The sequence below is a fragment of the Panthera onca genome, chromosome A1 (genome assembly GCF_046562875.1).
Source record: "Panthera onca isolate mPanOnc1 chromosome A1, mPanOnc1 haplotype 2, whole genome shotgun sequence".
NCBI classification, from domain to species: domain Eukaryota; kingdom Metazoa; phylum Chordata; class Mammalia; order Carnivora; family Felidae; genus Panthera; species Panthera onca.
Genome location: NC_138339.1, coordinates 28,411,827 through 28,437,500, shown reverse-complemented (window position 1 = coordinate 28,437,500; position 25,674 = coordinate 28,411,827). Strand labels below are relative to the sequence as shown.

The window sequence follows — 25,674 nt, the reverse complement described above, 5'->3', positions numbered from 1 at the left end:
GCAAGCAATTCATTTTTGAATTTGTTTTTGCAAAGCACAGTAAGTTAGCAATTTTCTTTAAAATTGGATGTTTCTCCTTTATAAACAATCTTGTGGTGGTGGTGGTGGTGGTGATGGTGATGATGATGATGATGATGATGATGATGATAATTATCATCATCTGCATATTTTTGGTCCATTTCCCTCAAAGACCTCTGGGTCTCTTTCAAAAATTAACATAATTCACAATACATCCAGCAATCTACCTGTAAGCCCAAAGAAACTCTAGAAATAATGTCTTGACATTGTGGGTGTTAAATATGACTTGTTTCTTTGAAATCATTGCATACCTGCTAATTAGAAGAAAGTTTTTCTGAAAATTAACATAGCACACTAAATGGGTAGCCCTTGGTAAAATTGCTATGTAGAAAAAAAGCCCGTTTTAAAGTGCTCTTATTTCAGCTGTGTTAATCTCTGCTGGTACCGTTTTCCCTGCAAGTTTGCCGAATCACGCCTGTCTCACTTGAAACTTAAAATTCGATTAAGGTCATGTAACATCAATGCCAAGAAAATCCATTAGAAACATAAAATCAGGATTCAAATATAATTATTAGGAATACTAATTAGATTAGTAATTAGTAAACTTTTCTCCTATGCTTTCTATGTGGTTTTTTAAAGTCTGCAAGGGGGGCGCCCAGGTGGCTCATTTGTTTAAGTGACCAACTTCTGCTCAGGTCATGATCTCACGGTTCGTGGGTTTGAGCCCTGTGTCCGGCTCTGTGCTCACAGTTCAGAGCCTGGAGCCTGCTTCGGATCCTGTGTCTTCCTCTCTCTGCCCCTCCCCGCTCATGCTCTGTCTTTCAAAAATGAGTAAACATTAAAAAAAATAAAGTCCATAAGAAAATTGTACAATTTTCAATAAATTTTCTAACGTCATGACTTACTATATTTACAATTTCTAAAACACTTCCGTATATATTATTTCACCGGATCTTTCAGCCATTCAAGAGTGGAAAAGTGTGTGGAATGTCTCCTATGTTACAGATAAGGAACTGAAGGCTAAGATAGGCTAGGTAATTTCTGTAAAATCACACAACCGAGAGAGGTTAACTTTGTGCTGTATGATGATCTTCGTGCTATATGATGCTCTAATAATGTAATATTTTACCAAGTCATTTTCCCTAGGCAATTCTGATGGGATTTCTAAGACTTGTAAATTACTTATGTAGCTCAATAAGAATAATAATTCTTTTTTTTTCTTGAACTCCTAGATCTGGTTTCCCACTCTCTGGTGCTTGGTCATTGTAATCTTGCAGTGATCACTATGGTCATTGCCATCATCATCAACAGTGACATCAGGATCATCGGTATAGCAGCAGACTGTGCTGAGGGCTTTAGTATCCTATTAGATGTGGGCACGATGCTAGGTGCACAGTACATACAAAGTTTTAGAACCCAGTTAAGTATTCAGAGAAACAACTAACGAGATAAAAATGACAAACAATGACATAGATAGTGAAAGCCGAATGCTTGGGGAGACAATATTGCTACAGGGACTGGAAAAGCACATGATCAGAGAAGGCAAGGCCTTCAAATAGGCAGCCAACTAGTCAGGAATCAAAGCAGGAACTAGCTCTGAAGAATTATAGAAAACATATAATTAAGCAAATAGAAGGAAGGAGGAACATATTATAGGAGAAAAAGATGACATTAGCCAAGGCATTGAAATTATTAATGCCCATGAAATATGTAGGAAGCAATATCTAGTTCATTTATGAGAGGGTTTGATGAGTTGGTACCAGCAAGATAGGGAGCTCTGAGCCTCTGGGTCAAGGGTTTAGGATTCCGTGGTGGCTACCGGAGGTCATCACACTACCCCATTTTCTTCTTTGGTCAATAACAGAAGATCATTTCTGTAGCTTATAAACACCATATGCTTTTTTTTAAAAAAATAAATCAATCCTTTTCCTTCATCTGGATCATTTTGCCCTTATAAATATAAAGTAGCTATTGAGATACTTGGGGTATCTACCATCTACCATCTTTCTATATGCTTTCTGTTTGTATTGTTTGTTTCTAAATCTTTTTCAGTTCCTTTTTTTTCTTCTGTTGGATTGAATATTTTAAATTTATTCACTTTTTTCCCCTATATTAGTTTGGAAGTAACACACACTAATTCACTTAGTGGCTACTCTATGAATAACACCTTGAATTACTGACTAAAAAATATGTAGACTTTGATAAGTTAACAATTCATGATATAATTCCTGGAGTAACCATTAGGAGAACAGTAACAGAATGCACTACTTCCAAAAAAGTCAGGGGAAAAAAGCAAGCAAGAAAAAATAAAGGACAAAAATGAGAGGATGAACAAAGATATATCATGTAAACAATATTTAAAAGTATAATTTCCAAAAAAGCATTATAAAGAAGATTAACTCCTAGTAAGAAAAGGCTCAGTTCATCAGGCTTTTCTTTTTTTTAATGTTCATTTATTTTTGAGAAAGGGAGGGAGAGAGAGTGTGCACACAAGCAGGGGAGGGGCAGAGAGAGAGGGGAGACAGAGGATCCAAAGCAGGCTCTGCACTGACAGCAGGGAGTCCGATATGGGGCTTGAACTCCTGAACCATGAGATCATGACCCAAGCCAAAGTCAGATGCTTAACTGACTGAGCTGCCCAGGTGCCCCCAGGCCCAGATAGCTTCTTGAAGGCTACTAAACATTTCAAGAGGAAATATTTCCAACTTCCTCGAACTTTTCTAAAGAATAGAAAGAGAAGAAACATATCCTGCTTGATTTATGAGGCTAGTATTACCTGGATGCTAAAAGTTGACAAGGCAGAATGAGAAAGAAAGATTATAGAATTTTCTCACTCATGAACAAAGATTCAAAAATCCTAGACAAAGTATTAGGAAGCAAATCCAGCAATATGTAAGAACGATGATGCTTCATTATCATGTTGGACTTATTCCAGGGAGGCAATGTAAGTCTAATAGAAAATTGACCAATATGATATTTAACATTAATAGAAAACAGAGAAAAGAATCATATGACAATTTCAATATATGTGGAAAAAGAATTTGTTAATACATTTATGAAAACCCCTCAAAGTAAGCTATAAATGAAAAGAAATTTCCATAATCTGATAAATATTATCCTAAAAAAAAATCTATGGCCAACATTTTTGTAAATTTTGACAAGCTGATTTGAAATTTTATATGGAAAGGCAAGGAGCCAAGAAGTGCCAAAATACTCTGGACAGATGACAAGGTGAGAAGATTTGCTCATTTAGATAAATAAAGGATATGACAAATAAAGGATTGACAGTTTTCAGTACAAATATGGAAAAATAGAGCAATGTGACAGAACTAATTTATGATAGAAGGTCACCTAATTTATGACGAAGATGATACTGCCATGAAATGGGGAAAGAATTTGGCATTACTTATGAAAACTGAAGTATTATGTATAGTATTATCTACTGACATCGAAGCTAGCAAATACTCTTAGATATATATCCAATGGTTGTGTGTGCATATGCGCAGCAGTGTGCAAGTACTAGAATGTTCATAGCAGGGCTATCCATAATGGCACACACTGGAAGCCCAAATGTGTATTAGTAGCAGATCAGTTAAATAAACTGGGATAAGTTTATATAATGAAACAATATACAGCAACAAAAATGAATGGACTACAGCTACACTCAATAACATAGAATGAATCTCATAAATAATGTTGAGCAAAAGGAAACACAGAGACAAAAAGTAGGAGTCCATGTATGTAAAGTTCAAAAGCAAGGTAAGCTAAATTCTTCTGTTAAGAAATACAGACTCGGGAGATAAAACTGTTATGAAAATCAAGGCAATGGCTAGCAAAAAGGGAGATAGGGCTTCTGTGTTGTAGGGATGAAGGGGGTTAGGCCTGGGAAGGGGCACAAGAAGGACTTGGTAGGTGCCGACCTTTCCCACTTCTACTGTGTGAAGGTTCCACCAGTGTGTACTTCAGGTGCGTTCATCAAGCCGTGCAGTTTTAGGTTGTGCACTTTGTCAAAACTCACATTAAATTTTTTTATAGAAGAAGCAAGATAATGACAGGAATCTACAATCACTTTTGAGAGGAGAAACAAAAGAAGGAACAAAAGGAAGAGGGGGAGAACGGAAAGGAGGCAATGAGGCTGCTGTGAGATAGACCAGAGAAAAGAACCCTCGAGGCAGAGTGGCCAGGAAGGGACTCGGAAAATGCGAGTTGACTCCTGGCTCTGAGACCCTGGGGCAAGCTCCTCTTCTAACTCTTCCACAAAATCTTTTGGAAGGTTGACACTGCCTCTTGTTTGGATGGGATATTTCAAGAAAACTCAAAGAAAGCTTGGCCCAGAATGAGAACAGAACCACACTGGGCACCCAGGCCTGGAGGATGAAGGAACAGGGGCCATCCAAGTTAAACTCTGTGTGTACCTTCTTTACAGGGTGAAGCTTCTACTTACATTAAAGTTCTCTGGACACTTTTCCCTTCTCTTCTGATTTGGTACAGGCCCCCTGCAGGCAACGACTATTATCCCTTTGCCTCCCAGTGAAGCTGGAAAGGACTGGAACTTTGAACTCCTACAGTTCTAGGTTCAAATCTCCTCTTAGACACTTACCTGTTAAGTGACCTTGGCAAAATTCTTTAACCTTTCTGGATCCCCATTTTTCCATGATAAAGAGGATAATACCCCATAGGTAACTTATGTTAACCAGAGGCCTATAGGCCAAATGTGTGTATTGCCTGGCTCTGTAAAGTTTTGCAAACTTGATTATTTCTAACATGTTTAAATGAGTAGTCTTCACATACAAAATTTGAATTTCTGGCTTTTCTTGAAAAATTGGAAGATCTGTCCATACTGGGCCTCATCCTTAAATGGCAAAGTTGGTTAGGGTGGAGTAGCACACTCTTCTTTAGGAGTACAATTTCCACTTGGCCACAGTCCCACCCCTCCCTATTGCATTATATTTGATATATGTTGTTGACTTTTCCTGATTGGCCCTTTGGCCTCTGTACTTGGAACGTTGGCCCAGCACAGAAAATAAACTACATGTTGGTTTACTCCATTCTTGATCATATATATTTGCTGACTGAATCGTTTCAATTCTTATTTCTTTCAGAAAACAAAGCAAAACAGTTCCTGAAGGTATAAAGTTATACAACATTGTGTAAATTTTCTACTCAGAGCATACTAGGAATATTGGTACTTAGTGAATGGATTTTGCTGAAAAGTAACAAGCACTGCTTACCATGTGAGATATTGCTAAAGAAGCTTGCTGCCAGGTGTCCATTAGCAACTTCTCATCTGCCTCAAAGTTCGACTCAACATTTTCCAGTGAGTAATCAATCTTGCCCTTCAGTATGGTTTTTGTTTTTGTTTTGGACGTAGCTGAATCCGGGGAAACGGATATTCGAGGAATTAGAGGAATTCTTTGAAAAACAAGCAAACCAAAAGGAAACATAAATGTTTTATTTAACAGAATTCTCTCTTTATGACCATGTTATTTTGGAAATCTTGTTGTCTTGCTTTAATCTCAATTTTCAAAGTCGTGCTGGAAGAACTCTTCAAATGAAGACTATAAAAGACTATATTCACATTTTAATAGTCTTATTAACAAGAGGAAACCAGAAACAAATAGTAACAAAACATAATTTTTACGGTTATTCTCAGTAATCATGAGGAGGGAAATTAAACAATGGCAATTATGAAGAAGTGCAATTTTGAAATTTAGCCAGGGCATAAACTTCTAACAAGGAACAAATCAGTCATGGAAAAGCAAACCAAATAAAACTGGGCATCACTCCTTCAAGATGACTAGTATCATTTGGCTTCCTGAAGTGGAAAATTAAAAATCAGGATATGAAAGATGTGAGGTCTGCAAGGGGGAATCCCATGGAGGCAACAAGGTTTTGATAGTGGGTGGGACAGACATCCAACAAACCTCCCTAGTTTAGAGTAGGGATAAATGATGGCCTCTCTTTGATTTGTAAAATGCTTTGGGAACACGAAGTTAAGCTCTCCCTTCTTTCAGCCGTACTGTTGCCCCTTTGTAGAAATTTTAGAGCTGCCGCTGGGAACATTCTCTCCCCGAAGGACTCCCAAATCTCAAAGGCTAAGAGAAGCAGGTAGAGATCCCCAAAGCAGAATGCTTATTATGACTGGGATCCACCCTGGTGATACAAAGTGCAAAGAGCCCTCAGCTTAGGCACAGAATGGGGGTGGGGAGAGAAGCTCCAGCTCTGACTTTGCTGAAACCTGAGGAGTCAGGAGCAATAATAGGAGCAAGCATTTGGTTTGGCAGACTCAAACTGCTGGGGAATAGATTGTTGATCCAGAAGGCTGATTTGGAACTCCACCAAACAATTAGCTTGGTCTAGTTTTGAAGCATTAGATGTGGTTTCTTGAACTTGGCTCTTTGATTCTTATAGTACTTGGAGGGGGTGTGCGAAGGTGCTTCAATGCCGCATACATCTACCCACAGGACAATTTACATTTTAACAATCAAGTAATGCTAAATCTGTCACTGAAACACTGAAATTCATGTGTCTAACAAGGTAAAATTTGTGTGATCATCTCTAAATGTTTAATATAGTCCAACAAGCATTTCCTAACACCGTGCTTTGGAGGACAGCAGTGGTGGCATATCATTTAGAAATAAAATTTGGGGGGCGCCTGGGTGGCGCAGTCGGTTAAGCCTCCGACTTCAGCCAGGTCACGATCTCGCGGTCCGTGAGTTCGAGCCCCGCGTCGGGCTCTGGGCTGATGGCTCAGAGCCTGGAGCCTGTTTCCGATTCTGTGTCTCCCTCTCTCTCTGCCCCTCCCCCTTTCATGCTCTGTCTCTCTCTGTCCCAAAAATAAATAAAAAACATTGAAAAAAAAATTAAAAAAAAAAAAAAAAAAAAGAAATAAAATTTGGGGTTAGAATTCATTTACTGGAAAAAATTCTGGCCTAGCTATAGTTCTGTCACTATCAATAGATACAAACTGGGGCTCCTTTCTGAAGTTCCTTCCCTTGAATAATACAAACATAAGACTACTACTATTACTGTTGTTACTAATTCTTAGCAACCGCTAATTATTAGTTATTCATCAATTATTATTTACTATTATGTTGTTGTTGTTACAGGAATAAAATAGACAGCTATGTGAAAATGCTTGTCAGTGTGCTTGCTTCCCTTATATATGTTAAAGAGACTGTAGCTGATTGGTTGATTGGTTGATACATTGATCGAGAGTTTTAGTAGATACTCAAAGCAGTGATTTGAGGTTGAGATTGGTGCACAGTTGTTTTGCAGAAAATAAGAACGGCCTGTTCTTTTGCCTGTTTTATTCTGCTAACCAACTTTAATAGCTTCGCCAATATGCCTAACTTGCTATTTTGTGCTAAGAACAGAATGCACTGCTACCGTAGACATTGGAACTTGGCCTCTTTAAATGGCTCTGATGGTTCATATTGCCTGTGGAATTTTTTATTATTGGCTTTTCAAAGTTCTCTTTCAGCAGCTTGCTGAGTTACACATTTCTCTTGTATTTGTACCAAGAAGTAGGTACAAACTTTCCTTCTTGTATTTTCCTGCTTACACGTGGGCATGATTGGGACACGGTGGGATTAGATGGAGGAAATCTAGAGAGAAGAAATGGGTCTCAGATCTTATGTATAACCATATTGTGTTCAGGTCATCTCAAATCCTTCTTGGTACATGGGATGATAAAACAAAGCAAGGACATGCAACACTTATCATTAAAATAGTGCATGTAAGTTATTGTTATAACATTCAATAATAATAGTCACCACTTATTGAGATTATTGAGACTAGATCTCAAGTCTTCTGATTCCCTAACGTGGTCCTCAGTGCTTTGAAGATTTCATTTTCTGTAATGTTCACAACAGCCTTACTTTATAGATAAGGAAACCAAGGCTTAAGAGAGTTGGGGTGACTTTTCCCCCAAAATAAATTGTTTTAATTTACTCACATACACCTAGTAAGTAACAGACACAGGACTGAAACCAGATCTGTCTTCAAAACATATTCACTATACCATATTTAATCTGTGCGACATGTACCTGCATTGACTTGAGAAAGCTTATAAAGTACACATACTACTTTCCAGCTACAATACATATCATATCTTTGGAGATCTAAATTTAATGTTCAGCATGTGTATTATTCTTAAAATCTAACTTCTTTTTTTTCCCCTCTTCGTATTTATTGATTCTTATTTTCTCATGACCTCCTTATGGGTCATGAGAAAATATTACTTTAATTCTTAATGCTATTTTATTAGCTTATTTTAATTAATCATTTAATTTTAAGGATTTTTAATTTTATTTTTGTTACCTTAATTTATTTCAATTCTTACCTTTTGCATATTTAACGTTTTATAGTTGAGACCCTATGAGCAATCATAGGAATTGCTACCACTCCCACTCCCTATTTCTTTAAAACATTTTTTCTATTGCTCATAGCTTCTCTGGGTTTGGGACCTTGCCCTTCCCCTGCCCCCACCCACGGGGTCTATAAAAGCAATGATTTACAAACTTTTGTATTGCATGGGAGTGTTTGAAAATATAATTCTTTATTCTCTTGCTCTGGCAGGAATCTGATGTTAGACTATTGACAAGTCTTTCAGTCTCATGAAGTCATGATCACATATGACTGAACCTTCACTGTTTCTCAATTATGTTTACCTGTAAAAGAAGACTCATAACCTCTTCCATTTTCATTTACATGTAACACACACACACACACACACACAAACACACACACACACACACACACACACACACACACACACACAGTGCTTGTAACCTTTCATAAAAGTGGTAGAGATTCATGATTCCTTATTGAAAACCCTTGGACCAAAAGTTTTCCAGAATTGAAAATTTATATATACTATCCCCAGCAGACTCCATTGGAAGCACTTCATAATAAAATGCACTATACTTCTGCAGCAAAGTGAGTAAATAGTCACCATAATTTAGATAATAATGCATATCAGTAGTCTTAAGTTGAAGTTAGAAAATTTTTCATTTCTTAGAGCTTTTTTGGATTTTTGATGTGCAGATACAGAAGTGTGTGTGTGTGTGTGTGTGTGTGTGTGTGTGTGTGTTTTAGTGTTTATTTATTTTTGAGAGAGACAGAGACAGAGTGTGACAGGGGAGGGGCAGAGAGAAAGGGAGACAGAATCCGGAACAGGCTCCAGGCTCTGAGCTGTCAGCACAGAGCCCGATGCGGGGCTTGAACCCACAAATCGTGAGATCATGACCTGAGCCGAAGTCAGATGCTTAACCAACTGAGCCACCCAGGCACCCAGGAGTGTGGTTTTTATTAGCAGTATTCAACTTAAAATCACAAATTTTTAATTCAAACCAAGTATAGTGGAACACAATAGCCTGCCTTACCTGTGTTGGCTTTCTGAAATGTCTCTACCATCCACTTGGACCAATGGGACTCGAGTAAATCTCTTATTGTCGTCGATTGGGATTTTGCCTTCCATTCCCCTGTAATAATCTTGAAGGAATCTCTTTGTATCTTCGAAACGGTTCAATTCTGCCTTTAATAGCAAAATGACTGTCAATACCCAAGAATGAGCAAGCTGATCTGTACATATTTCCTATCTAAGTTCTGTAAGCACTATTTTAAAATATTTAAGTTGAAATCAATTTTCTGGAAATTAAGAAAGAGAATTAGCTATAAGTGTATATCTAAAATTTCATAAAAATTAAAGATAACTGGTGACTTTGTGCTCTCTGTACTCATTGAGTATAATTCCACTTAAGAAGATGGCATTTCTATGCCTCTTGATATTGTGACAAAAGATTACAGTATGTATGATGCCTGAAGTAGTGTATATTATGCATTATTTTGACATTAAGAATTCCTGTGTCCTGTATATTCAACCAACCGATACATTAACAAATACGTGAATGTCTTCTACCAGAGGTAACAAATTAGTTGATTTGAGAGATGCCAAAAATAGGATAAATACATACACAGATGCAGATACAAAAACAAAAAATTGAAGTACAAAATAAGAGACTAGGTTTTGGTCCTCTAGGACAATGAAACATAGTTGTGGAGAAATGACATGGGAAGGCAAAGTGGTAACGGACAGTTCTCTCTTCACAGTTTCTGTTCTTGCTCAATAGGTGTAGAATATGAGATCATTCCTCCAGGCTCACAGCAAAACCCATCTGTTGACTTTGCCAGTACTGCCTTGAGCAAAATGGAGAACACAGAGGAGTTGGTGATAAGTCGAGCATCAGTTATTCACAAGGGACTCCCGGCCAGCCAAGCCATTTCCCTTTGCAGTAATGAGTAAATGCATGTATAGTGAGTGCCAAACACACAAATGTAGACCATGAGTTTTTCAGCCCATTCTCCCATTAGGTCTCAGAGCAGTTGGCATGTTCACACTGCTTTTTGGTAGTATAAACATGACATCCAGACTTTGCTTTGATTAGTAGGGCTACTTAAACCAGTACCTGAGGGCCTAAAGATTGAAGCTCTTCTGCAGAAGTATTCCATGATACATAGTTAATTATAGAAAGCATCTTTTCCAAAAAGAACAAAACTGACATAGTGTTCAAAGCCCTTAGCTGAACCTAACCCAAGGATACTCATGAATATTTGTCAAGCAATTAATGTTGCCATTTATTTCTTAAAACATTAAGACATAGTCTTGTACTGACTGCCACATTCACAGTTTAGAATAAATAAAGGCTTTCACACTGTAGTCTACAACAGAAGACAAAACCAGTTTCAATAGATTTGTTTTTGATACAAAAAAGGGTAAGCCAAAGTGCTCCTGAAAGGTGTCTTGCACATTATTAAACTTTTCCAGGCAAATGACTGAAACAGGAAGATGTTCACTTGGTTAAACTGAGTCTATATTACAAAACAAAATTGCCATTCATATATTGTTTTAAATTATTGAGCATGTTTTAAATATTTGGATTTTAAATATAAATGTACATTGAACTTTTCGAACTAGTATTTTGAAATTATTAAGAAAACTAAATATTTTTCTTTTCTTGGATAGCAACCAAATTAAGTTTTAAAATATTCATATATGGACAAATCTCACAGTGTGATAATAAGTGTTTGCATTTGTCGTGCTGAGACACAGGATCCTAGTTTTGAAGAGAATGTTAGAAAATCATCTAGCACAGCATTTTCTAAAATTTATTGTGTAGAAAACTTGTCCTGTAGGCTGTTAATGAGTACCCTGCCGGAGATAAAAACAAACAAAAACTTTACAATGTTGAATAGTTTCAGAAATGCTGGGTTGACTTATCAAAAAGTTTCTTTACAGCAGGCCATCATGGTGTCCTAATATGTCAATATACTTGTCCATCTCCCAGGGGAGAGGGAAGTGTAGAGTATTTTGTACTTCCCAATCTCATTTGATTGCTGAGTCCTTTTTCTGTGAACCATTGCGTAAAACTAGTGTTCCATGGAACCCACTTTGGGAAATGCTCATCTAGCTGTTTGTTACTCAGTACTGCAGGCCCTTGAAGACTTCACAAGGATTCTTTCCCCTAGCCCTCCATAAACATGTGCAAACTTCTGCTTATGAGTTTCCTTGTCCAGCAGCTCGGTTGCTTCCAAAGTCTGTTATTTGACAGACAGTTCTAATCGTTAGGTTCTTTCTTCATTTATCAAACTGACATCCACTTCCTGAGAATTCCATCTTTGGTTTTTATAAGAATCCTATTGATCCAGTGCAGAATGAGTTTCCTTGCTATTCCATGTGGCAGGCCTTCAACTATCTGAGCAGTGTTGATGATACAACGGTGGTTAGGAGCACTGGTTTGGGAGTTAGGCTTCTTCAGTCCCAATCCCTGCTCTCTCACTTACTGATTGTGTGCCATCGGGCAAATCATTCCACTTATGTCTGCCTCAGTTTCCTCATCTGTCAAATGAGGATTATAACAGAAGCTACAGCATAGGGTTGTTGGGAAGGTTTCACGTAACCTATGTGAAAGTCCATAGAGCAGTGCTTGGCACGTATGGAGGAAAGAGTAAGGAATTAATAAATAGCAGCTTTTATTTAGTGTCCTTTCCTTTATCTTCTTTCCTCCTAGTTCGATTTAGAAGTGGATTCGGCTTCTCAGAACGAGATCCTTAAATCTAGGTATTGCTGAGAGGTAAGTCATGCCATTCCCACAAGAGGCAGTACTGCTGGGACTAATGAGAAATGATTCACAAAGATTCTCTATTTGCTTTGCCACTGAATTTCAGTGATTTCCGCCACAAGCTTCTGATGCACCGTTCTAATAGCCAGTCTCTGCTTGACTAAACTGGTGCTTAAGGAATGCTACCTGAGGTGGCATAGGCTGCCTGGGTGGATCAGGCTGCTTAGGTGGCTCATTGTAATCCTTTATACAACCCACGCCTGGATCCCAGAGCTTATAGTCAGTGAGGCTGCTCCTGCATCTCAGGTTTCTGCTGACTTTTCAGGCCTCCTGTGGTCCAAGCTGCCCATGCATCATGGGCTTGTCCCTCTGAAGGTTGGAAGTATCAGCATTCGCAGTCATTAGTTGAATGAGCATTTATTGAACACCTACTGTGTGCTAGCTCAGACTGTCAGCTAAATATTCTCCTCTCCTATAATATCTTCTCATGTAAGTCAGTCAGTTGAAGACTAAAAATGTATCCTTTTCCATTCTCTACTGTCACTGCTATTCTCTTAGGAAACAGTACTTAGGTAGACACAACTTGACCAAGACAACCTTCCTATGCCCCTCAGCTTGGCTAGACTGTACAGTCTTCTTCCTAAGTCTTGACTCCTGACATCCCTTTTCTTATTTACTCTAGAAAACTTATTGTAAATCTTTGCTCTGTCCATTTGAGGTATAAATCTTTTCAAAAGCTTCTTGCCAGTTTTAGAACTTAAAACTGTCTTTACTAAGTATCTGGGCACCATCCCTTTGAAATGTTAGGCATCAAGGAAGATAGCGCCTCTCTCTGCCAGTTTGTCTGGGAGTGGAGGAGCCTTGTTCCCAGTGGTAAAGGTACCTTCTGTAGCAAAGGTAGGAGAAAGCTTACTTTTCCTTTAGGCAAGGCCAATCAGCAAGTACAGATGGTTTCTGTACTAAGGACTACACTCCAGCTCTCCAACTCTCTCTAGCTCTTCCTCTTGGCAATGCTGGGTATCCAGACTTGGTGTGTGCTCTCTCCTATTGTTGACAATAGTCTTGGAAAAAGAGCAAAGCCTAACTTCTTGTCTGGTGCAATATTTTTATTTAACAGGCTGCAAATATAAGTTAATGAGGTTGTTCTGGTGAATGGTATTTTTTTCTTTTTTTCAATCCTGACATAAAACTTTTTTCTGGAATCGAATGCCTGCTGACGTTGACTTAGCCCATGCTCTCTGGCAGGGCTGCTTTCCTGGGCTTCTGCTGGCCACTCTGGGTGTCCACAGAGGCTGACAAGGTAACAACCAGTATAGACACTACCTCTCCTGCCACTCTCCACTGTTCTAAGCTGGTCAGTGGTTGCTTTGGATGCTCCCAGTTCTGGTGCTTGTTTGGCCCAGGGCCCAAATGATTTATTTCAGCTAACTTCTTCGGCAAGTTGGAGCTCAGGCCAGGCAGAGTGCTGTGAGTAAAGTGAGCCTGAATGGGCCCCTCATGCTTCCAAAGGAACTGTAAAGGAAGGGACAGGACATAGCTGGGGAGGCGAGAGTCTGTGTCGTTGACAGCCGCTCTTACCTGCATCAGTGAGAAGAAATGGTTCATCGTGATTCCGATGGTGTCCTGCAACCAGCTCTCGTTAATGATATCCTGACGCTCCTGTTCTGCCTCTTCCTTCCGGGCATCACAGATGTCCCACAGGCGGTCTCGTAAATCCTGAGCAGAAAGAGACATCGCTGTTATGCTTTAGAATCACGGCTCAAATAACCTCAGTGTAATAAAACTGGAATCCTTTGCCTGTCTTAAAAATATCTCCAAAGAAGATTGGACCTAATGCACTCATGTATTTTATTTCTTCATTCAACAACTTTTTATTTGGCTTCTACCCTATGCCAGGCCTTTCCTTTGTAAGACCAGCTCACCAAATCATATGCCCACATCTAGCACAAACCCACTACAATTCACTTTATTCACGGGTGGCTATGTGTTATGTAGTATTCTAATCCTTTCACAGGAAATTTTCTTAGTTGAAAAAGTCCTTTCAGGGAATTTGGGGGGAAATGACGAATTGTCGGTGGAAGAAATATGCAGCCATATTTAAACCAAGGGCACGGGCTCATTCGTTAATCATGAGTGCGGCATGTCATTCATCAAGAACTGCTGTCTGAGCTTAATAGGATTGTTCAAATCTAAGCTTTTCACTAAAGAGCTAGCAGTAAAATAAATAAATAAATAAATAAATAAATAAATAAATAAATAAATAAAATTTAAAAAAATCTTTGCAAGATCCCGGGTCTGCCATTGATGTAAAAAAACTAACACTATTTACTATGCACTGAGGTCTTTCTACGTGTGTTAGAGTGTCAGAATATGCCACTGTACTTATACCAACTCATTTAATGCCTCGCAACAATCTAAGGTACTCTTATTATCTTCATTTTGCAGATGAGTCACAGAGAGGTTATTTTCCTAATGTCACACAGTGAGTAAGTGGTAGATCCAAGACATGAGCCTGTGGTGCTGGGTAATACACACCTGTATTTCAGGTCTCAGTTACTTTGTCTGAAACTTACTTTTTGGATGTGCAATACAGAATAAATTAGTTTATGTATATAAAGCACTTAGCATAGTATTTAGCATACAATAATTCCTCAGTTAATAAAAACTAATATAATCTTATAAGAATATAAAATTCATAGCAATGAAATCTGTTTAATAAAATATACCATTAATGAAATATGTACAATTAAAATGTGACAGTTTTCATACTAATAATTTATTGAACATTAGTCTGTGTTGGGCGTTGTGTTAAGTGCTTCACATTGATTACTCTGCTAATCCCAACAATAACCAGGAAGTAAATTCCGGTGAGTAAATGGATGCCCAGAGAGGTTAAGTCAGTTGGCTCTGGCTTCAATGTGGCAGAGTCAGGAATCTTAATGCAATCGGTTTGATTCCAGTGCCCCCAGTAGGTTTTATTTCTGTGATACTATGTCACTGAAACAATTAACATATTGGTTTGTTACCTCCAGGGAACTGCATATAAAATGAAAATATCACAGCCATTTTTGAAGCCATATTCTAAGTATTAGAACAATGCACCATTATCTTAGAGCTGATCTTGGTATCTCCATGGTCTTTCCACAGATACTCTGTCAGACATTCAGTGAGTACAGGCTTGTGTCTACCAAGCATTTGTACATTTATGAGAGCTAGAAGAGTTCCCTTTTTCTCCTGCCTCACTGTGAAGACTTGGCAAGTACTAGCGTCTGTGTGGCTCAGATTTCTGATGGCAGAGTGAGGACAATGCAGTAGGAGAACCTCTCCAATAACTTCTCAGAATTGGAATGGAACAAGCCAAGAACAAAGACATTTACCAAGCATAGAGATGGTCTGGGCTACCCAGAGGCATGGCTGGTTTTCACGTGTTGTTTGGAAAGAATTAGGGAATTATTAAATATCCCTTAATAATCATAGGTGTGTTGTATTTAAGAAAAACTCATGGCTATTAATTGTGAAGGTTATGCAGACAAAAATCATTAAAAATGAACACTTTTACAAAGTTGTTATGAATTTGACTCTGATACGCCTTGGCGATGGCCAACTTTTGTTGAATTTAATGGGAGTTCTTTGTACTTCTTGCATTTTGATGTCTGTGTCCTTCCTCAGATTAGGTAAGTTTTCAGCTATAATTTGCTCAAATAAACCTTCTGCCCATTTTTCTCTCTTCATCTTCTGGGACTCTTATACGAGTGTTATTCTGTTTTAAGAAGTCACTGAGTTCCCTAAGTCTACCTTTCTTTTCAGCTTCATTATTTTCCATAATTTTATCCTCTCTATCACTAAGTTGTTCCTCTCTTTGTCCATCCTCAGTCTTGGCATCCATCCATTCACGTTTCCATCTCAGTTATAGCATTTTTAATTTGGGCCCAACTAGATTTTAACTCTTTTATCTCTGAAGAAAGGGATTCTCTAGCGTCTTCCATGCTTTTTTTTCAAGCCCAGATAGAATTCTTATAATTGTTGTTTTAAATTCTAGTTCAGACGCCTTACTTGTATCTGTATTGATTAAATCTCTGGCTGTCATTTCTTCCTGTTCTTTCTTTTGGGGTGAATTCCTCTGTCTTGTCATTTCGGAGGAAAAAATAATAGAAACTAATAAATTACAAAAATAAAGGAAACCAGGTCCTTTGGTCGGTTTTGGTTATGTTTTAGTCTGCTGGTTAAGAGAAGCTGCCATGTTCTCTCCTTCGAATTCTGCAGCTTGTTCTCTTAATCCTCAGATTGATATCCTAGGTGTTCGAAATGATTTGATGTTGATCTGGCTGTGTTCGAGGGCTGAGACAACCCCAGGGTTCCCCTACTATGCCATCCTAGCTCCTCCTCCTTTTACAAAAGTTGTTAAAGGTTTTTGTTGGGTCAAAAGACCAAATTCAACTTATATGGTGCTTATTAGAGTCTCACATAAAACAAAATGACACAAAAAGGTGCAAAGTCAAAACTTAGATGAGACAAATACAAATAAGAAATGAAACAAGGTTCACAGGATTGTTATCGGATACAGTAGAATTCAGTACAAAAGTAGTTGTTTGGGGGCAACGATGGTTATTTTACACTATAGAGAGTGTAGGAGACCATGAAGAGGTAAGTTATCATGTTTCTTCACATCAAATATCACTATGTCAGAGAAACCGTTTAATGAACGGTTCATGGTCTGGGGAGTCTGGCAGCGTGGGTTCAGATTCCAGCTGTGAGGCTTACTATCTCTTTACCATATTTCTTCATCCATAAAATGTGACTATTACTAGTTCCCACCCCAGAGGGTTGTCCTGAGGGTGAAACAAGACAGTGCCAGCACATATACATGTTCAGTTTACTGATTACTGGTGCTACATTAAATCCTATAGAGCAAAAGATATAGCAAGGAAAATGGATAGAAACGTAACCATGACAGGGGTTTTTAACCCACTTTCATTAGTTTTTGCAAGATTATGTAGGTACAAAAATGTTAAAAAAAAAAAAAGAATACAGTAATTGTTTCAATCAGAATACTTATGATGCTTTAAAAAAATGAAAGTAATATAAGGGCCCATCCTAAACCTGACTTAGGACATAGGGTCTGAAGCAAAGGCGGGATTATTTGTTTAAACTTTACAAGTTTCTCTACAATATACTACTGCTAAGAATCCACTGCTAAAAAGCATTCTAATGACATTAACAATGATAACTGGGCCAAAACTTTGAGTCTTCTAAATAGAGACTATATGTTGTTTTCTAGTGCCCATGAAATATAAACAGAAATTTTTCACATTTCAGACAACTGAAAAATTATGATAAATTTGAAATATTTTTAAAATTAATTAAAATCAAAATTCTATAAAATTAATTAAAATCAAAATTCTAAATACCTAAGTCTCTGATCACAATGCAACAGAATTGAAGCAGGGGACAAAGTTTAAAGTAATAACAACATTTGTCACCTGGAAATGAAACAAAGCATTTTTAAGAATAATTATGTGGCCAATGAAAATATCAATACTGCAATTAGACAATATTTGGTAATTAATTATATTTGAAAATACGTAGTTAAAAACTGTGGGGTCTATCCAAAGCCCTACTAAAGGGAAAGTTTTTTTTTTCCTTCCTTGACTATTTTTATCAAAATCTTCTCTACTTTATCGCTTGAATTGATATTTTAAGTTTAATATTTAAAAAATTTTTTTTTAACTTTTATTTATTTTTGAGACAGAGAGAGACAGAGCATGAACTGGGGAGGAGCAGAGAGAGAGGGAGACACAGAATCTGAAACAGGTTCCAGGCTCTGAGCTGTCAGCACAGAGCCCAACACAGGGCTGGAACTCACGGACCGTGAGATCATGACCTGAGCTGGTCGGACGCCCAACCGACCGAGCCACCCAGGTGCCCCAAAGTTTAATATTTTTAAATCTCCTATATTGTCAATTTCAGGTTTATTCTTATTAATTCCTTTCTTTTTCTCAGGTTTACTTTCTAGCTTATTTTTGAAGTTATATTCATTTCTATTCTTTCATGTCTAATAGTAAGTCAAGAAAAAAAAAGGGGGGGCATATCCACCATACAAAACCAAATCAATAGATAACCACATACTTAGAAATCCACATATACATAAATGTATCATATACAACTGTGTGTGATATATTTGAGAGTCTTATCAGACCAATTGATTAACTTTTTGAAAAAGATAAAATGAGATCCGTATTCAAATAATATATAATTTAAATATTTAAAAGTAAAACATAAAACTGTAAAAGTATTAAGAGTGGAACATTTGTATATAATTTTGGAGTGGAGAAGTATTTAATTTACCACAAGGAGAAGCTACAATGAAACATTTTCCATATTTATCCATATAAACATTAAAAGCTTTCTGCATATTAAAACTCTCCTCAAATAATATAAGGCAAACATGAACCTGGGAATATATTTGTAACATATGACCGACAGATGGTTTATCTCCTTAATATAAAAAAAGGTTTTAGAGAACAATAAGAAAAAGAGCACACCCCAACAGAAAAATGGGCAGAAATCATAAATAGGCTTCAGCAGGAAGGAAAAATAAATGACCATTAAACTCAGGAAAAAATGGTCAACTTCAATTGTAAAAACTGAAATGCAAATTACAGAAGATATCCATAGTTTTAATATCCATTAAGTTGGCAAAGATTAACAAAAATGATAAAACCTAATATGTGCTGGCATCCTCATATTCGGTAGCTTGGAGTGAAATTTGCCAGTTTTTAATGTGTCAATTTTTTATAATTTGCAATTTAAAAAAATTTCAGATTTTAAATGTGTTTTAAAAGTAAGCACAATTTTAGATTCAGCAATTTCACTTTTTTAGAAAATTTCCCAAGGAAATAATTGAGGATGTGGTAAATATTTTGCTGGATGAAATTTTACTGTATAATTTTCTATAATAAAAAGTTAATGTTAAACAAATACTTGTTAATGAAATGGTTAAATTATGATATAGTTCATTAATGAAATATCTCTTAGATGTAAGAATGATGAGGTAGATAAATTTTTATTGAGAAAGAAAATGTGTTCTATTGTTGAATAAGAATGCTACAAAGCAATATGTTCATTGCAGTCACTTTTTTTGCAAAGACAATTGTACCAAGGTAGTAACAATGGTTAACTACTGGCAATGGGATTATGGATTTGTCATTTTAAATTTTGCTTCTTTTTAATATCTAATGTATCTACAATAAGCATATGGTACTTCTGGAACTAGAAAAAAATCCATCCCACTTAAGGTATTGAAAATTTAAAAGCTGCCTCATTCTACCAACAATCAATTGGCTGATATGGAAAAGAAGTACACAGGAGGGCTGGCATTAGGATTAGGTAGGAAATAGATAGAAAAAACAGATACGTTTTAGGATTTATATACCTATTAATTATTGCTTAAGGAATGTCTAAGAAAAGGTAAAATACTTCAGTTTTACTAGGACATTTGTTAATTCAGTACCTTTTGGGTTAAACTCTCCAGCACCCTGGGCATCCAAATCACTATAATGCCTTCATTAAAGTTTCAATCAATAGCTTCCCAATTGGTTTCCCACTTAGTCTCCCTGCTGCTTTTACTCCACTAAAGACCCTTTTAAAATCCAGAAGCCAAGGCTTCAGTTCTCATTCAGATAAATATCAGTATCCTAATAATGACCTCCAAGGCCTTAGGTAATCTGGTCCCTTATGATCTCTCTCACCTCATCACCACCCATTCTGGCCTGCTCACTCTGTTCTTCCAGCCACATCAGTCTCCTTACTGTTCTTCAAACACACCACACATCCTCCCCCTTCAGTGCCTTTGACTTTACTTTCCTCTCTGCCTGATACACTCTTTCCCCAAATATCTACATGGCTCACTCAATCACTCCTGTCCTGAGTTTGTCAAATGTCACCTTCCCAGTGGGCCTTTCCACAACTACCATAGACAAAATAGTACATCAGCAATCCTTTCCTTGCCCTGCTTTTTTATTCTTCACAAAGCTCTGTCAATGACATATTCACTGTATATTCTATATACTCACCTGTTTATTGCTTATTCTCTGTCTTTGGCTACCAGAACATAAATATCATGAGGTCATAGATTTTTTGTTCACTGTTGTGTCCCCAGACCCTTGAACCGTGCTGGGATCATGACAGATGTTCAAAAAATATAGAGAAGATGAATGGCTTGTGGAGTAGACATTGGCACTTTTTTTGTTGTACAAGTAAATATTAAGATTATAATCAGATCTGACTACTAGCAACTGTACTTAAGGTAGTGGCAAGGGAAAGAATTCCTCTGACAGGATAAGGGTCTCTGTAAATTTATACAGGAAAGACAAAAGGCAAGATATTGACATCAAGCTTCCTGATCCTCAGAAGTCCTTTTCTAAACCATTAGGGTAATATATTCCATGTATGAACTTATGAAAATCAGCCTATCAAGCGCCAGGTACTGGGCTTGATGGAGATACAACAATGTATAAGATTTGGCACTCTCCCTCAGAGGATCTATTCAATATTGGCAGCCCTTTAGGTTTTCCATGAAGTTCCCTCATTCCCCTTCTCTCTGACGTCATCCAACCCTATGACTGCAGTCAAGGTAGGCATGTGCTTAATAACAGGCATCAATATAGTTACAACGCCCAACAAAGGGGTTAGGAGTCTACAAAACAGATGCCAAGAATGCTCTGGCTCTGCTGAACTTGGCTCCTCTTTCTGGAAGTGTTGGCCACAATATTCTTATTCTGAATTCAAGTCCAGAAGAGCCATTGCCCAAGAAAGTTTCCAGGTTAAGTGTTCAAATCACTTCCCACCTCATCCTCATACCTAACGAAAGTAAGAAGGGAATGGGCTAGAGTTCTGCAGCACAATAGTTGAGCGTGTAGAGACCCTGGTGCAATAAGTCACAGATTTCCTTACATTTACTCTTTGGTGTAGTTCGGCCTTTGTTTCCTCATCATCCCACAGGTCATCAGGAAGACAGTTGTAATCAGCCTGCCACTGAGATACAAAGTTTTGCTTGTGATCTGGACGCTTTAGAAACTGCTGGAAATTTGTTCTGTAAGGCATTAAGAGAATGAGATGGATCTTACACGACATGCCTCTAGACTATAAAATTCTAACTTTGGAAACTTTACTTACCTAACCTCATACAAGTGAGTAAGCACAACATGCTGCCCTTCTCTCAGATGCCTGAGAACTGTTTTGATGGAGTCTATATAGGAATTTTCTATTAGTTTCCAGTAAGGTACTAGAAATGAAGGCATTTCCTGTTAAATGGTAAAGCATAAAAATAATCATTTCAAAGTGAAAATACTTCTGAATAATTGAGCCAAAAGAGCAAGACTGAGCAAAAGGACCAAGATGTGGCTGCAATTATCTAAAGCATTCTCTGTGAAACTCCTTACTGCTCCTCCCATCCCCTCCCCCAGTTAATTCCTATTCCAAATACATTCTTTGCGTCTCAGTTCAGACATAATGTCTTCCAGAAATCCTTCCGTGATCCAAAAGGTCTAGAAGGTCATCTTCTGAAGTTCTGGAGTTCTATTTTAGCACCTTGTACTTCTCCCCTCATAGTAGTGATGACATTAATGGCAACTGCTTATTCATGTGTCCATATTCACCTCTAGAATATCAGTCTCATAAAGCCAAGAACAATGGTTATTTTATCCACCTCTCTATAGTTTTTCCTATTAGTACCACAGTGTCTGGAACACAGAAGGTGCTTGAGAAATATTTACTGAATAAATAAATAGATGCCATATTTTGCTTAAGTTGGAAAACTGCCTATCGTGGAGAATATCTAGTGTTTGTGTCAGGGCAATGAGTCATTTCTCTGAATTCACCCAAGTGGTATTATCTTTGCTGTGTGCACCATGAAAAATTAGAAAGTTTCTTTATGTTATCTTTAATGAAACAAGTAAACAATCAAAACCAAGAAATAATCAAAATGAAATAAAATTGAAGACATAATATATTCAATATAAATTCTGTGTACTAATTATTCATTTATTGGCTGTGCATTTATTTAATCAGGGAATTACACATGAGGACCTGAGAGATCATTTGGCCAATCTTTCCAACTGAGAAATGCCAAATACTAGATGTAAAGTATCCAATCTCTCTGTGGACCTCACTGATACATTAAGCAGGACATTTCAGGGCAAGCCTTTCAGTGTCACACATCTCATGTTACTGGAAAATTCTCCCTGTGTTGATCAGAAACTTGCCTTCTTATAGTTTCCACTTACCAGCCCTACCTGTACCCTTTAGAGAAGGGCAGACTAAATTCACACAGTCTTCCCTGTGACAGGCTGTCAGATATTTGAGGACATTAGTGAGGGTAGGTAGTATGGGATTCAAGATGAAACTTGATTGTTTTTGTAGTTCCAGCCTCTAGTATGGTATTTTCTCATAACAGGCCCTCAATAAATTTTACTATGGATGTAATCAGACTTAACCTGAACTCAGTTTTATCGTTAAATTTTTAGGAGACTCGATGTTTCCATCTGGTTCTAAAAGTCTATGATTCAATGTCCGGTAACATTTGAAGTATTCATTTATCTAACTTAAACATTTACAGTTCCTTTAATGTTCCTCTGACATTATTTTAAAATCTTTTTCTTTCCTGGTTCTCCCTCTGGTTTCTATTCTTTCATGATCTCTCTCTCAAAGGATGAGGTATCCAGAATGGTAATAAAGAACATTTTAAATAAGCCTACTACTAAACCTCCCTCCTAGTTGACTTTAATATATTAATTCACACTCTGTGCATGGAGAGTTACCTAACTGAAGTATCACCCTGGTCACAGATTATCATTTATTCATAAGAACTTTATGAGATATTGTCAAATACTATTTTGAACTCAAGATATACCATGTTAATGGTCTTTCCTTGATCCATCTATGCAACCTTGCTCTCAAGGAAAGGGAATGGACCAGTTCATCAGGACTTAGCCTTAGTGAAACTGTGTGGGCTCTGGGTTTAGTTATTTTTCAAAGAGAGATAGAGACAGAGTGCGAGCAAGAGAGGGGCAGAGAGAGGGAGACACAGAATCTGAAGCAGGCTCCAGGCTCCAAACTGTCAACACAGAGCCCGATGCGGGGCTCAAACTCACAAAACCGTGAGATCATGACCTGAGCTGAAACCAAGAGTTGGACACTTAACTAACTTAGCCACCCTGGTGCCCCTGGGTGATCATTTTTGTAGTTTATACATGCTCAGAAGTCATGCTTTTAATAATTTTCTCTCAAATTTGGTCAGGGCTTACTGTATAGAGTATTTGTCTATGTGTTACTAAATCTCATCAGCCCTTTATTAAATATTTAGGTATTTGCCTACATCTGGTCTTCTGGAATCTCCCATATCCTCTGTGATTTCTATGGGTTATTGATAATATCATGTCTGTAGGTTCCTCCAGTCTCTGGGATATAATTTTCCTGGGTCTGGGGACTTGAACTTATATGATGTGCCTAGATATTCAAATCTGTACTTTCTGATTAAATAGTCTTCTTTTCATTGGATAAGACTGAGCATAATAGGAAATCAGTAGCCAAAGCAAATATGCACCGAAGCTTCCAGAGCTAAAGTGCAAAAGCTCCTCACTCTGATTGCCTTCTTGGTTCTCTCTGCACCTCCCCTGTGGCCGACAAAGGGAGAAGGACCCAGGCTGTCCTGGAACTTGGCTGCTGCCTCCACCTGGGAGAGCCAGATATGAAAACAGTCTCTCTCAGTCTCTCAACCTCTCTGTCTCTCTCTCTCTGTCTCTCTGTCTCTCTCTCTCTGTCTCTCTCTCTCTCTCTCTCTCAATATACCTTCCCCCCTCCCTATTCTCCTTCTCCCCCTTCTTCTCTCTCTGTCCACATGCCTACTGAGGTAGGTAGATATGGAGTCCTTGGAAGGCCTAAAACCAGGTTTACCAGATAAAATATAGGAGGCCCAGCTAAGTATATTGATAATCTGAAATTCAAATTTAACTAGGCATCTGTCTTTCTTCTTGTTTGGCAGGTAAGCTCTGCAGCCCATGTGTGAGAAGTTTAGGATGGGAAAAGGACTAAAGTGGATCATGTGGCGGCTTTGTTTCTAGGCTCTAGACTACTTCTAGTTGTAGCAGAATGTGTTCTCCACATGGCTTCGCTTAGGTTACCAGAGCTAGAGTTTTGTGCTGCATATCTTCCATCGTCCCTCCAGACCAACCTCCTGTCCTTCCTTCTTCACGCTGCTCGGCGCCCTGGAAGGCTAACTTATGTGAACTATTTCAGGAAACAACCTCTTCCTCCATCTCCTGGGAAAGATATGTGAGAGCACAAAGAAACTGAGGTCTGGTTATATATTTGCCTGCTCCTCTCTGCTGCGTCACTGTGGGTGGCTGCATCCCTCTGCTGAAGGCCACAGCCCTCTCCATGCAGAGGTCCTCTTGAGCTCCAAGCATTTGCTCCCTTTCCTCACATTCTCAGGGCTACAGACCATATGACTCCCGGCTACCCTTTACTTGGGAGTAATAATCAAATCCTTGTATGTTCCCTTATTTTTGACCTTTTATTTAACTCTCCTTAAATTACCAATATAATTCTGCTTTCTGCCAGAACCCTGACTGCTAGAAGATCTACATGGAAGCCAGTACCATATCTCAATGTTAATGTTTATTTTTTTTTAATTTCCATCCTCTATTTCCTTCTTATCCTCTTTGAATTTATCCCTCTCATGAGCTTCAAGGTTTGGAGTTAAGAATTAGATTTCAATATTTTTGTCTCTTACTCCCAAGCCCTCCCAAATAAGATCATTTTAATTTTATCTCCTTCCCAACAACCTCTTCATTTTTAAGTAGGCTTCACATCTAGCATGGAGCCCAATATGGGGCTTGAACTCTCGACCCTGAGAGCAAGAGCTGGACGCTTATTTCACTGAGTGAGCCGGGTGTCCCTCCCAACAACCACTTCTATACCCTCATTCTATGATGAGTTTTTAAACATATTTATTTCAAAAAGTAGCTTTTGTTTGGCTGAGTGATATTATACACATCCATAATTATATCATTTAATGTTATCATCTTTAAATAGTTTCTGTTCTAACTTCCTTATCAATGCTAATTAATTAATTCATTAGAACTCTATCAAGAATCTACACTGTGTGTGATTCTGTATTGAATACAATTTTCCACCCTCTCTCAAAGAGTTTATAATATGATCTGGAAGATAAGACATTTCCCTAGGAAAGATCAATAATAACATCAACACCACAAACACTGAAATTCACGATTGTGTCTCAGATTCCTGCCATAGATGGTCCGCACTCAGAATTCCCTGAAGATTGCAATGTAGAAAACAGGGGCTTCATCTTTTACAAAGCTCTTTGTCTTTGAAAAGTGTTAAAGACCATTCTTGGTGATTTTCTTGACATGATTCATCTATCAAAGCAACCAGATTTGCCGAGGCGGAGACTGGGCTTTGCAGTTGTCAGAGAACAAAGAACTGAATGGAGTTTCCAGGGCTCACTGGGGGT

At 37.9% G+C, this 25,674-nt stretch overlaps 1 protein-coding gene across 1 annotated transcript in view; it reads right to left on the bottom strand.

Annotated features, from left to right (window-relative positions):
• The window catches only part of SPEF2 (sperm flagellar and cilia associated 2), a 184,021-nt gene that overhangs the window by 60,063 nt on the left and 98,284 nt on the right, over nucleotides 1-25,674 (bottom strand). The window contains exons 22-26 of the mRNA XM_081796051.1: nucleotides 21,315-21,442; nucleotides 21,093-21,231; nucleotides 13,719-13,856; nucleotides 9,405-9,556; nucleotides 5,250-5,430 (exon numbers count right to left, since the gene is read on the bottom strand). Coding sequence (XP_081652177.1) covers nucleotides 5,250-5,430; nucleotides 9,405-9,556; nucleotides 13,719-13,856; nucleotides 21,093-21,231; nucleotides 21,315-21,442 — 738 coding nt within the window. The remainder of the gene's footprint in view (nucleotides 1-5,249; nucleotides 5,431-9,404; nucleotides 9,557-13,718; nucleotides 13,857-21,092; nucleotides 21,232-21,314; nucleotides 21,443-25,674) is intronic.